General features: G+C 36.1%; 2 protein-coding genes across 4 annotated transcripts; one reads left to right on the top strand and one right to left on the bottom strand.

Moving 5' to 3' along the window:
* Nucleotides 1-419: 419 nt before the first annotated feature.
* On the bottom strand, nt 420-7,220 carry LOC117109710 (alpha-2,8-sialyltransferase 8B-like). Of its 2 annotated transcripts, XM_033252097.1 has the most exons (7): nt 7,091-7,220; nt 6,379-6,426; nt 6,133-6,268; nt 5,823-5,912; nt 4,418-5,005; nt 3,402-3,723; nt 420-3,355 (listed from the first exon to the last, which is right to left on the bottom strand). In XM_033252097.1, exons 2-6 carry the CDS (start codon nt 6,395-6,397, stop codon nt 3,426-3,428), a joined length of 1,131 nt encoding a protein of 376 aa, XP_033107988.1. In that variant the 5' UTR covers nt 6,398-6,426; nt 7,091-7,220; the 3' UTR covers nt 420-3,355; nt 3,402-3,425. The 2 variants fall into 2 exon arrangements, with proteins under 2 accessions (XP_033107988.1, XP_033107987.1); XM_033252096.1 differs by having other exon boundaries at nt 420-3,723.
* A 2,668-nt stretch (nt 7,221-9,888) lies between these two features.
* On the top strand, nt 9,889-13,802 carry LOC117109702 (leucine-rich repeat-containing protein 14-like). 2 transcript variants are annotated; one of them, XM_033252083.1, is made up of 5 exons: nt 9,889-10,063; nt 10,605-10,999; nt 11,699-11,770; nt 12,101-12,276; nt 12,864-13,802. In XM_033252083.1, exons 2-5 carry the CDS (start codon nt 10,636-10,638, stop codon nt 13,686-13,688), a joined length of 1,437 nt encoding a protein of 478 aa, XP_033107974.1. In that variant the 5' UTR covers nt 9,889-10,063; nt 10,605-10,635; the 3' UTR covers nt 13,689-13,802. The 2 variants fall into 2 exon arrangements, with proteins under 2 accessions (XP_033107974.1, XP_033107973.1); XM_033252082.1 differs by having other exon boundaries at nt 9,891-10,059.
* Nucleotides 13,803-14,513: the final 711 nt, after the last annotated feature.

The following is a 14,513-nucleotide window of genomic DNA, read 5'->3' on the forward strand; positions in this document are numbered from 1 at the left end:
TGTTATCTTAAAAGAACGTTACGGAATGGAAAATACAGAATTTTAAGAATGTATTAAAACTTACAGATACTGTACATAATTGCTGTGTGCCATGGCAATTAAAATGGCAAATAATTTCCAAAATAAGTGACAACAAATTAAAAACCAATAAGACAAGATATAACTTCAGTTTCTACACATTCAACATTAACTTTCGTTGGTCTGTTTTAATTTTTAATTTATATATAATCATATCGATTTGAAAATAATTACTTTACGAAACCCTCAACAGTTGTCTGAAACTTTGTTAGTCCACATCACACAAATGACACTGTCAACGATCATGGTTGTATGGATCTTTATAATATATAAACAATAAGTCTTCAATAACTTAAGAATAAAACCATTAAATTTACATTAGATGAAAATATAAGCCAATTTTTATTTGTTTGTTGACCTTTGACATAGATATTTCGCAATTAAAACTACAAGAGGGCCTTTTACTAAATAAGCCAATTCGTAGTTTGAACAGCACATGCTCGTATCAAGGACAACAACATAGGTTATGTCGAATAACCTTGATTGACCTTGGATACAAGCATGTCCTGTAAGAACATCAATAGAATCCCCAAGAATTGGGTGGAAGTTTTGATTCTAAAAAATATAATAAAGTATTTACATCACATTACATATTATACTGTAGTCATATCAAAATTATAAAAAAATATTGTCAAATCATTTTACATTCATTTTATTTTGAATCAATACACAAACAATACCCTAATGACATCAAGGCCGTGCACAAGTACTAGTAGTATTATAATAGACAAAAGGATTTTAAGCGCAGTAAAGCAATTACCATGCTAGACAATTGCCATAAGTCTCTAATTTATTGATTCTTCCTAGTATTAGAAAATTTCGGAGAGCACCATCAGCGTCTATTTATGTCGAGAAACTTGTTATGTTGTTTGAATTTGGATGGGAATTAGGTCCTAATCCCAGAAAAAGTATAGTATGGAACAGCAAGCAAATACGTTTAATTCAATGGTGCAACTATGAGTAATACAGTTCCTCCTGATCCCTTATAAACTGGGGAAGCTCTGTCTACACTCTATAAACTTTTATGTGACAAAAAAAATGTGATGTGCCCATATATGGGCACGATGACGTCATATCACATAATTTCAAATTGTATAAAAAAAAGTCGAATGTGTTCAACTTTTTTTTATGTCCGTCAAAAATTTGTCAAATTTTTTAGAAAACACATTTTGACCAATAAGCAAACACTACAAATCACACCAACCAATTGGATTTTATAATTCAGTTTCATCAAAATACATCACATTTGATGTATTTTGATGATATTGTTCCATCGTATTTTATGTGACGCTTTTTTGATGAAATTTGATAGTGTACGCAGAGCTTTAACATGATGGGTAGTGGTAACAGAATGTCACACCACTGGCTTAATTTCACTTTTTTGGTTTCTGATATCTTTTCTACATTCACAGAACATGTTGGTGGGGACTAGGGATACCTTAATGTTAAAAATACTCCATTTGTGCATGGCACTGATCACTACTATAATAGCTTGATTGCTCCTTGGCTGGTTTTAGTGAGGCCCCTGACGCCATATTGGAGGGTCTCAGTGACGTATCAGCTTAGACAAGTTTCCAACATGGCGTCGGTGACCTCACTTTTTTCTGTACAAGGATTGACCGATGAGCAGAGATCAGTGGTGCACGGCCTTGTTTAAATAAGTCTATCTTAAAAAAGATATTGCATTTCAATTAACATTTCACTAGTCACATCAAATCAAATACAAATGGATTACAAAACATATACAGTAGTTTGTTAATAAATAATTATTTATAAGATAATTTTAAATACAAAATATTAGTCTGGTTTACATTCAATAAATTATTTGATATCAATCCAAATATGCCACTGTATACATTCAACCAATCACAAATAACTATGTATGGTGAAAGTTGACATTTCAAAGGTCATAGATCTGACCATATGGAAGGAACATTTCAGAATCAAATCTGAACATGTGACCTTGATAATGAGGTAAATTTTAATTGTTCAATATTCATTAACAGTAAAATAATTCACTGCACTAAAAATAATATTATTATAATTAAATATGGAACACCCGAGAATAAATAATAATCATATACAGTGCTATTGTTTTAATTTGATACATGTCTCATTTCTAAAACAAATTTAATCTCCACGAAAACTTAGCACCGAACAATTAATTTGCAACCCTGAAAATGTTTACTGAATTTTTATGCTTCTAGTAAATCCTATGCCCACATGAATCAAAATTTCTGTACTGACAGTGTAGCAATTTTATGTATTCAAGCTTAAAAAGAATTTTGTCTATATCATTCATTCATACAACTGAAAACATCTGCAGCTTGGACTTGCATCTGGTCATCACTGGCATCCACTTACACATCTTATCTTACATATTTGCCCACAATCATTCCTTCTATACCTGTTAAAAACATCAACATCCTGAGATCTCCATTCCATAGCAGTGTAGCAATTTTATGTACTCAAGCTTAAAAAGAATTTTGTCTCTCATTCATCCATACCACTGAAAACATCTGCAGCTTGGACTTGCATCTGGTCATCACTGGCATCCACTTGCACATCTTATTTTACATAACATTTGCCCACAATCATTCCTTCTATACCTGTTAAAAACATCAACATCCTGAGATCTCCATTCCATAGCTTCAGTTTAAGTCCAGGGCTATTTGTGTTCTTAAGCAAGGCACTTTATCTGTGGCATCTCTCTTCACCCAAAAGCGTATAGTGGGTTTGTATGTCAATATGGAGGTTACTGCAGTAGCTGTGACATGGAATTACACCATTAACGATACAAGTATGTGTTCCATAGGTGTTTGATCCAGTGGAATACATACTCAGCTTATTTGTGATAGTATGCGTTCATTACGTAATAATTAATAAGTGGCCAATCCAAGAGCCTTGAAAGGGGGGCGGGGTGATCGGAGGGCAAAAGTGAAGTGGGTCTCATTGATTAATTGAGGTGGCACTTCTAGCTCGCAAAGCACAAATAGTTTTGCTTCAAACATTTCCTATAAAGGGAAACTGTGGGGTTGTGAGCTACGGCATGCCCCCTCCCACTCATGAATACGCCACCGGTAACATGTTTAGTGCACACACAGACGCTTTGGTATTGTATACATCACCATTTTAGCAATATATTATTTACTAATATCATTGACTTAGATTAGAATGGAATGTGTGTGTGTAAACAAAAAAGCCAGGCTAAGGCTTTTTCAGGCCCTGCTACCCTGAGGGTAGATCACAGGTGTTACAAAAACACTGTGTATGTGTTCATGTTTGAGAATATCATCTAATTATGTCAAACTGCACTGCTGCTGCTTAATTGTTTGGAATTTTTAGAATTACTTCTTTGGCAAACTAATAGTACTGGGTTTATCTCCATTACACCGATCTGTTACCAGGCGTAATGCCCCCATGGTGTGTAGTGTTTTCAGACGGTCAAACTCTTCATGAAATGAATGAACTTTGTTGTCATACTCGTAAGGAATATCTTCGTAGTAGTGGTGTGGAATTCTCCTACTGTCCTTGTCAACATGGAATGGGTAGAAGCCATACAGGGTGATCTGATCACAGAAAGTGGTTGCAACTGTGTACATGTTTAGCCCAGTTGTTGTGTAGAATTCTTGCATTGACCAAAACCTTGACAAAACACATGTGATAAAGAATAGTCTGCTCAAAACTGTCATTTCAAAATAATGAAAAATATGTATAATTTTAGAAGGTAGCGCAGACACTGGCCAGGCTTCTATTTTTTGGCCGAACCTCCTTGTTATGTACTGAATATCCCCTTCTCTATCCCCATGACTTGTACAAAAAACCATTCCCTGAAACCGACTAGGACGCTATGGGGCCTATTTGCTCTCACGGAAAATTTCCCAAAAGTAATTCAGGTTGTATGCTGTAGTGTATGTGTAATTACAATATTACTTAAATGCCAGACATTAGATTCTCTGGGGGATGAGGTCCAGCCTTGTATATATCAATTATGGATCCTGACCTTAATTTTAATTTCAGAGCCTAAGGGACAGCTTCCCTTTGGCTGTTAATGTCGATCGAAAAAAAAAAGCTATTGGGCTTCATGCTTTCTTTTAGGGAAGCAGTGAGAAATTGAATAATTGGCTTCATAGAGGCCAGCCTGTCCAGATTAACAAACGTTATTTTACAAATACATGTGACATGCAATATGTTCATGGTGACATCACATCATGACCATATATAGGCACATCATGACCATATATAGGCACATCATGACCATATATAGGCACATCATGACTATATATGGGCACACAACAGTTGATAACCTGGACAGAGCTTAATAATGATTTGTACTTACCATTTAATGAGGGCTTCCAAGTTCCTCCAGCTGTACCCTATTTTAAGTGGAAGATGGTATTTAGTTTTCAGTTGCTTTGCTATATACTGCAGTTTTGTCCTTATGTAAAAGCGAAACCTTGTACCCTTTGGAAACCAAACTACGGAATCATTCAAGAATTTTAATCGGCGAAACATCATCTTTGCTACGGGATCTTTAAAGTCCCCAACTGACAAAATATTTGCTATTTGCCTGATTTTTTCAATATTTATAACTGTCAAATTTGTTTTCACTCCAACGTCTTTCATGTATGATTCAATCGGTGCAAAATTTGAACGCATCACAAAATCGTGGTTGCTATCAATTTCCTCCCCACAGCTGCTATTCAAAAGTATCCCACTATTTCCGATGATGGCGCAGTGATGTTGTCGTTTAACTTTTTCAAACTTGGCCGGCAACTCCTGTGGGGTGCCTGTCTTTCCATCATATAGAAAAGCAATGTACTCTATTGGATTAAAACCTTGTTTAAAATCTATATCATCCACATTGTTATTTGCAGCATATACCATTAGTGTATTTTGAGTAGGTAGACAATTTGATGACAGTTTTCTGTGAATAAGAAGAATTTAACAGATTACCAATAGAGATTGTTCAAGTACATGAAAAATCAGATTGAATAAACACAAAAAAGATGTAGAGACATATAGAGTACTACAATTGTTAAGTTACGATACCATGTGATACTACTCGGTTGCTATCGGTGACACAAAATGCGTTCAACCGATGCCATTTTCTCCACTGACAAACCATTGATCCCAATTCTAAAGTAATTATTAAGAAGTTGAATCTTAATTTTTCCTTGTAAATGTTAATTGATGATTAAATGTGTGTTCATTAACTAATATAATGCGAGCTTTTTGTGTTTTTATTAAATTTTGATGGTAAATTATTAGGTTCTAAAATGCCTATTCCAGAAAGCCTAATTCTAAACCATTAAGATTATGAAGTCATTCAGGCGTAATAAACGGTAATCAACGTCCAGAGAGCGCCACCTGGTGTTGTGACAACATGACTGTGGTACTCTATAGTACACAACTTGACTGAAGGAAGTAGCCACAAAAAAACCACAATTGTACCAGTGATGCAGACTGAAGGTGTGCATACACTGTACCCTGTTTTACTCTGAAGAATATTTTCATATCTAATCATGAAAACTGGCTGAAATTCTTTCTCAACATAGGAAAGCAACATTGTTAAAAATGTAATTAAATATTCACTAGTATTATTGTTGAAATCAACCTCACAGGTGCAATGTACTGCCCTACTTATGCACCCCATTTTCTTTCCCTGAATTACATAGCCATAAAATTTAGTATATTCAGTATAATTCCATAAAGTTGTTGTTTTTTGAAATGGCAAACTTTACCTTATTTTTCTGGCAGCTACTGTATTTTGCACCCAGGTTTTCGATGTATTATTGAGTTTGTTAATAAATGGATACGCATTCATTTGAAATCTAAAAACAAGACAAGTAAAGATTAAAAAGAGAACATTATTAGTGGCAAGATTCAATTGAATATCCCTTATTGTTTTGTTTTTAAGTTTAAATACGGGTCATTCAATTTCAAATCTATCACTGGCTGAACCACTATCATCTATAGCTGTTTCAAACAGCAAATAATCAATAAAAGAAAATATATCTTTTGCAGCAAAAGTCAACATGGGAATAATCTTACGGTTGACAGTGGCGTGGTATTGGATACGAGATGGGAACATCTATGATCAGGTACATCATGATGGAAGCCGACACGAGGCAGAGAAAAAGTGCTGGCTTGAACTTGATTCTCGGCTTTCGTACCTTCATCTTAAAAACTTCATATAAAAGAAAAAATGCAGAGAAAACATGAAAGGTACTGAAAACACATGTACAGTATTTGTATTCTATTCTGTTACTATTGAATATTATTAATCATTCTCATTACCATTAGCCATATCTTCCATTGCTGAGAAGCTCAAATAAAGCACAAAGTCTGAAAAAAGACACCAAAATCAGTCATATAAAATAGTTCATAATAAGAAAAAAAATTTTGATGATAAGAAACAGATGAAAGAGGGCATCAACCGTCACCCACCTACTCAGTTAAAAAAAAAATTAAAAAATTTGTATCTTATGATATTATGATATTATTATTATTACTTTTGTTTACTTTTGTTGTTGGGCTTGAAGCTAAAGCTTATTATATGCCCCTCTTGGTTGGTACTCCCTCCCATTTCCTCTCTCTGATAGGGATTAAATTAAACTTCAGGGAGTGGTTTGACCACTGTTTCTCAATCTCTGTTTTAAAATTAAATTGCTTGAACCATACATTCTCTAGTTTTTCTTCAATACCATTACCTTACTTACTTAGGAGAGGACCACTCAAGTCACGCCCACCACTACAGCACGGCGGGGAATCCAGGTTTGAGGTGGTACTACGGCAGTTGTGCCATCATAAGTGGTGGGTACAGGCCTAGGCCGTAAGCCTAGGTTAGAGAAGGGAGTTGTTATGGTTAGTTACAGTAGGCCTCTGTACTGACTAGCCTAGCTAGCCTAGCCTCTATAGGTTTATCTAGCCTAGAGGCCCTGGGGTCTTACTTGTAGGAAAACCAGCAGGAGCCTACACCTAAAATTCGTTCGTTCGTCGGTATATTTACCTTTGTGACTAATAACTGTGTTTTCATTCGTAACAAGAGTCAAGTTTGTAACACCATCCCTACGAGAACATCATGATCTTGTTTGTGATGATCTGGGGACTTGTAAATACTGTACAGTTTTTCCCATCCCACATCCCATATTTGAAAATCTCTAGGTGGCGCCTGTTTAGTTCCATGTTTTCATGAACAATAAACAAATTAACTCGCAAGTTACAGGCGGATTTCACATGGTATCAAAGAAGGTGCTCGCCCATGCAGCAGCGTTTCAACCATTTCTTGTGTTTATTCTCCCAGTCCCTGTCCCTGCCCCTTAATTTTCACTTTCAAATTTACATTTTTTTCATTTAAAACTGAAACACTTCTTTCTTTCTTTATTTTTCAAATTATAGATCCACTATAAAGCAATTGAAAAAGCAAAATTATGAATAATTATTGCCTCCAAAATCTTTGCTGTTAAATTTTCTATCAAAAATTAAATAGGAAACTTAATTTAAAAAATATATAATCAACCTCGTATATCCTGGTACTAGAGGAACTAGTCGAGTAGTTTAAGTTTCGCTTTCCCTTAGATTATACGTATCTCTTTTTCTCTTTTGAAGTCCCTCGGAAGCTCCATATATCTTTACACGTGTCGTATTTGTTTTGTAACAAAAATAATGGTTGGATTTTGCGAACGCAAAAAGGTCAGAAATCACTGCTTTATACATTAGTTCACACAAGCCATTGTATACATTGGGCCTATGGTTTATGGTCCTTATCCCAGACTTGTTCTACCACCAGAACCATAGGCCATAGGCGAGCCAAGATAATGGACATTTTCAGGAAGCTCTAAATTTGAATTAAAGGTGGGATGATGAAAGTAGGACTGTCAGACAGGCTGATCAGGTTGATCAATTTCATTGATGAAGGTGAAGGTTTTCTTTTCAAAATTCTAATCCAAGTTGGAAGAAATCTCTTCCGTGGAACATTTATTTTGCTGTCCATGGCAATACCTATTGCTACTGACTTCCGTGAGAGTTAATAGTATAGTAGTAAAAACATGCAAATAATACGTTATGTTCAGCATGGACGCAGTGGGGACGGGGTGGGGTGAGGGATTGGTCCCCCACGTTTCGACCTCAATGTCATAAGTAAAGATGAGCCTTGTTGAAATGAACTGGATAAATGACCCAGGTTTTAACCAAGAAAAAGCGCTTTAGGCTTTAGGGCCAGCCTGAGTACAGTAGACCCTCTTATAGCAACACCAGTATCACTGAATTACCTATAATACAGGACTCGAGTGCGCGTAGTATGGAAAAAAACAGATTTTCGGCACACAAAGTAGGTAAAGTAAAGCAAATACATCAAAGACACTTGATTTCCTACCGTACAATACAAATGGCAATACAGATTAATTTGATCTCTATGCCAAAAATAGCTGATTACAGATCATGGTGATGTTATGATGATGACTTACTACGGTATATTATAAGAGTGTCATTTCCGGCCAGCTTGAGGTATTATTTCCTCAATTTTTTGCACCTCAGCTTCAACTATATAGGGCTAGGGTAGATGTCGGCTCACGGGATGCGCTACGGTGCGATTGCAACCCGTAAATTGTATTAAGAAAAACAAAATTTTTCATTGTATTGTTGATGTATTATTTTTAGTGCTGGTAGGATTTTTAAAGTAAGCGAGTGCAATTTCCGGGCACCTAGAGGTCCATAGTCTCAAAATTTTCCCACTCGTTCCCAACCATGGTTGGGCTGAGGTGTTGGACTCTCATGCACCCACTACCGTCAAATCCTGCATCCGCTTTTCGTTTAATTAAATTAACTGTTCCCTGGTCTTATGTTTCAGAAAAGATGTCTGCTGCCCTCTCTAGTTTGATTTCCATCATTGCATAAAACAAGCTCACTGCGTGGTGTTTTTTTTTCATATAGGCCCCCCTAGTATGTTTTTTGATTTGGCCCATTTGAGGGCACTATTTCCTGTTACTTATACACATCTAGATGTGTATAAGAGACAGCTATAAAGCAATTGAAAAAGCAAAATTATGAATAATTATTGCCTCCAAAATCTATTTGCTGTTAAATTTTCTATCAAAAATTAAATAGGAAACTTAATTTAAAAAATATATAATCAACCTCGTATATCCTGGTACTAGAGGAACTAGTCGAGTAGTTTAAGTTTCGCTTTCCCTTAGATTATATCCGTATCTTTTTCCTCTTTTGAAGTCCCTCGGAAGCTCCATATATCTTTACACGTGTCGTATTTGTTTTGTAACAAAAATAATGGTTTGGAATGTGTATAAGAGACAGCTTGCATACATTTTAATTAGGATACAAATGTCCTATTTATTCAGCCTTTAAAACAATTGTTGAATATAATGCCCTGGTTTGAAGAGGATTTAAACTAAAAAAAATCCAAAGAAGGACGTTTAGAAAATTTATCTTCCAGCGACAGAACAACCACGAATTATGTTCTTTTTTTTTCTCTGCCCACCCTTGAAATCAATCCGTGCAATAGTCAGGGTGAACTCTTCGTGCCTGGGTTATGCGATCGTGTTAGTGCCCTTCAATATATAGTTTAAATGTCTTCGTTGTATTTTGTGTATTTTCTACTTTTTAGGCAACACATTATTGGTTATTGGTTAAATAAAAAAAAAATTAAAAAAAAGAAAAGAAAAGAAAAAAAAAACTTTTCCTAGCTCAACCTAGGAGGCCTACCCATTTTTTCGGATTTTCCCAAATCGGATTAAAATCTGGCGGAAATTTGGCCGATATGTCCTAAAAAAAAGTTTTGCCGAATTTTGGCCGTGAGATGGCGTGTGTTTGCCCGTGAAGCGCAGTGCAGCCAGAGATAGAGCCGTAGCTGAGTAGCTGCCAGAAGCCAGCGTGAAGCCTTATGTCGACTAGGCCTAGCCTATGTAGGCTTAGACCTGTCTGGCGACCCTGACTACTACCAAATTACGGAGCTCTCACAAATAAGTTGGTTCGACTTTCTATGTTATTTATTTAACTATGTATATTTTTGTAATTCAGTCAACAATCGAGGTTATACCTCAGAGTCAAATATGAACTCGCCATTTTTCTATGGCCTACCTAGCCCCTAGTGGCCTAGTGGCCTAGCTAGCCTAGTAGAATAGGATAGGCCTGTCCTACCTAGGCTATTAAAGGCCTAGTCAATCCTAGGCTGAGCCCTATTCTAGGCTGCAGCCTAGGCATGTCTACTACTACTACTAGTAGGCCAAGGCATAGTAGTAGTAGTCACCGTAAATGAAAATGTACAACAATTAAATATAGTAAAAATGTAAATATAAAAAAAAAAAATAACTTTAAAAATAATACAGACAATGAGGCTGAATGTCATAGAAGTAGAGAAAAAAAAATAAGCCTAATAATAAATAAACCAGATATGTAAAACTTTACAGATAATGTGACATGTTTTCTATGTTGCCATTATAATAAATTGGTGATGATACTCTGTAAATAATTTATGCCTATAAAAACCATCATATCTCTGGATTTCTCAGGTTTCATTTGAATATACTGTACAAAATGTAAATGAAGGAGATGATGGTCATGACTGGGTCAGAGATGAGATTCAAATCATTGGTGCACATATGTGCGTCAAAAATTACATCAAATTATCAGATGACCAAAGAGGCAGTAAGCAGTGTTCCGCATGAATTGTTCCAAATCCTGCTAGCAGTGGCCGTTTCTAATAACCAAGCACCAGCAACAAAACTTCTGGTGTCCAGATGGCCGTATAAGGTGCTCAATTTATGTAACGTTCTGACAAGTGACACCCAGCTACAATTTTCATTGGCTGATATTACTACCCAAATAATGGTTACAGTACTGAGTGCTGTAGTTGGTACCAGCAGCTGCCAAGCAAAGGTGGTTGACCTCCAAGGTGTTCGACTTAGTAAGTGTAACCGGTAGCTAAGTAGTCATAATGGACCTTTCCACTAAGCCCTGCCCATTGGATATTGTTGCTAAGGTCCCACAAAATGACACCTAGCCCTGTTCTGATTGGTCAGCTGTAAGTTTGATTGACACTCCGGAAAGGTCCATTAATAAACAGTTGTGGCCGTCAAGTAAAAGTTAAGGCAAACACACATAGTGGATTCAATTGAACTACATTATTTGACTTATTTTTTAATTATTTTTTTTGATAATTTTGGCACAAAATTAGAAGATGAAATGTTACAATTTCCAAAAATTGTCAGAAGCAAACTGAATCCTTTAAAGACAAACCTCATCCTTCTGATGGGCATTAGGCTGTAGGTACTGTGATAGCACAATGCATGTAAAAGTATCACATTCTGTGTTTTGTTCACTTGACACTATCAAGTTTTTTGTGTGACAAATGTATCTGAAAACAGCTTAAAATTGCTAAAATTATCCATTTTTTTAAGGCACCAAGGGGCTTATCTGACAGCTTCTATTATAGATTCGCTGAAAATTGTTAGACCCCCTGTAGAACATCTAAAGCCCCTACATCTGAAGTCCTGGTACCATCACCACAGCTCTCCCTACATTAGTCCAGATTAGTTACTTTAATTTATTGCATTTCTAACATTTATTTTCTATGATTCATGGGTTATTTTGTTTATATTTTAAGGATGTGTTGACATGGCAACCTGTTTACATGCAATGATCAATGCTTTCAAGACAAGCTCAAATCCTACGTCAGGTGAGTAACTTAGATTTTAAAGATATCTTCTTCTTTTCGATTTGAACTTTCATCATTATCATTTAAAAGACCACAAGTTACAGTGGCGTATTCACAGGATGCAAAATAGGTGCTCGCCCCGATGCCCACACCCCCTCAGCAGCAGCCTGGCAAAACCTTCAAAGAGAAACATTTCTTGTTTTTATTCCCCCAATCCCTAATATTTCCCTGCCCCTTAATTTTCACTTTCAAATTTTCAATTTTTCTTTCAAAACTGAGACACTTCCAATATACTTTTCTGAAATTATAGATCCATCACTAAAGTTTAGATTGTGTTTATTTTCTGCTTAGATAAAGTCAAGGTGATATTTGATTGGACAGTTGAAGAGCAAAATTTCCATATTGTCTCCAAAGCAATGAACACATTTTCAGAAAGCTGTAAAGTTGAATTACAGTGTGGGAAGATGAAAGCTGAAGGACTGTCAGAAAACAGACTGATTAGGTTGATCGGTTTCCTTGACAAGGATGTAAGGTTTTTTTCTGTTTACAATTTCGCTAATAATATACCCTAATTTCCGTAATTGATACCTTGAGGCGAGGCTCCGGAGGAAATTTTTTTTTTTTTTTTTTTAAAGACACAAAAACCATATTTGACAAAAAAAAATCTTGGAAGCGGTTAATGTGATACAGATTTTTGAATATTTAAGAACTTGGCTGAAAAGGTGTAAAAATGGGTGGTTACCCTTTTTCCCCAGTTTTTAAAATATTCCAAAATCTGTATATCTGGCTTTAAGTGGATTTAGAGGGGCGGGCTGGCCTCGGTCCCTCTTTTGGAAAGTCAAGAAAAAAATAAAATAAAAAGAAAAAGGAAAAAATGATTGCCCAAAAGACCTCAGAGGTTATTTTCAGGGGTGGGGGGCCATGCCCCAGACCACCTAGGTTGTTTTTATCTGGATTTTCCCCTTCCGGGGGCCCTTTTCCCCTTTTTGGACATCTCTGGATCCACTCCTGAGATCACACCATATTGCTTTGAGAATAATAATAATGATCAGAAATTTCTGATAGACTATTGCCTTGCAGAATAACTATTTGTTGTTTATTCTCTTAATTTCAGATAGCACATGGCTTAAATCTGAGTTTGAACAGCCTTAGCCATTCTGGTCTGAAGATGGTGTTACCTCATATAAAAAGATTGGAAAATCTTCGTTCTGTGGACCTTTCTTACAACATTCTCAATCTTCCACGTGATATCAGTGGTGATGTCTGCAAGTGCATTAAAGAAGTCTTCAGCAGCCTACCCAGACTGCAGGATATATCTCTTGGCTACAACAGGATTACTGGCAGACTAATGGAAATTATGAACTCTTTACAGTCTCCAGTTCGAAGTTTGAGATTAGACAAATGTTTTCTAAGTTTAGGTGATTTAAGCTATATGTCAAACACAATGAACACAAGTCATCTCAAAATGTTAGACTTAAGTGGCAATACTCTCTCCAACTACATCAAGAGTCTGGAAAATGTTCTACTTAGATCCTGCCATTCTCTTGTGCAATTGAATTTGGATGGCACATCTCTTGCAAACAATGATCTTTCATCAAACATGCTAAAAAGAACGGCAGCAAGCTTTAAGAAACTCGCGAAATTTTCTATCCAGTATAATGGTTTTGTTAGTGTAGAACAAATTGGGATTGTGACTGCGTATGCTTCCATACCGACTCTAAGGTTGATAAGGATAACGGTTCAAGCATCGTCAGAGGTAATCTATGGAAATGAATTCTTGGAGGATGTTCTGCTTGGGGGTAACAGGTTTAGTGTTTTGTCTGAATATCAAGAAGCTTTGGATCAACTGCCTGGTGACAAGTCTCGTGTTTTGACTTTAGAAGTAAGGGATGAACTAACAGGATGTTTATTTGTTGATGCACTTACCTTTAGACTGTAATTTGGTTATTATATAAAAGAGGACAAATTTTATTAGTACTTTACCAGTATTTGATATAAGAAATATATTTATTTATTTTAAATAAATTGTTTACTACGCAGTGATTTGATGTTAGTCGTGTCTCACATCGTTTACTGTCATGTTTTCGTGTGCTCAAAAGTTAAATACTGTACAGTATTTCATTTTTGCTTGTTAAATTTAAACTCTTAGATTGGCCATTACTGGTACACCTCACTCCTTATAATAGGCTCCCAGTGGGAGCATATCTACGCGGGAGACCAACCTGAAAAAAGGGTAAAGCCTGGCCCGAGTGAGACAAATCTTCTTTATAATACAATATCTCATCATACACCTGAACAGATTTACTCTCAAATTTCCAAACAATTGTACGGATGCAATTGCAGCTCCGTTTGCGGTGCCGTGTGTTTTAATCAATATAACTTTCAAATGAGAACAATTCAATATCGGGTTGCGTTGTGTTTCTGTAACCGCATGCGCTTATTTTAATTGCTCCATAGAGTGATTCATCCATTTTGATTTCAGCCCTCTGTTTGGTAACATCAACATGCACGTGCTCTGTATAGATGAAATCACTTAAAATGCACTATAAATGCAAACACAACCAGAGCAGGATTTGCAATGAACCTAAATTTTTGTGACACTGGAACGGCAACCAGGCAAATGAATTCTTAGCTTAAACCTAGTTTCCATACAATCGCCAGCAGCTTGCGGTGATGCTGATTGGTCAGTTGAATAAGGGAGCCTTCCCGATTGCATCTGGAATTGCTACACAGTACAACAATTGTGCTGAAAACGCTGTAGCAA

Source organism: Anneissia japonica, unplaced genomic scaffold (assembly GCF_011630105.1).
Source record: "Anneissia japonica isolate Jap-2015-1 unplaced genomic scaffold, ASM1163010v1 scaffold3782_len1007564_cov172, whole genome shotgun sequence".
Classification (NCBI taxonomy): domain Eukaryota; kingdom Metazoa; phylum Echinodermata; class Crinoidea; order Comatulida; family Comatulidae; genus Anneissia; species Anneissia japonica.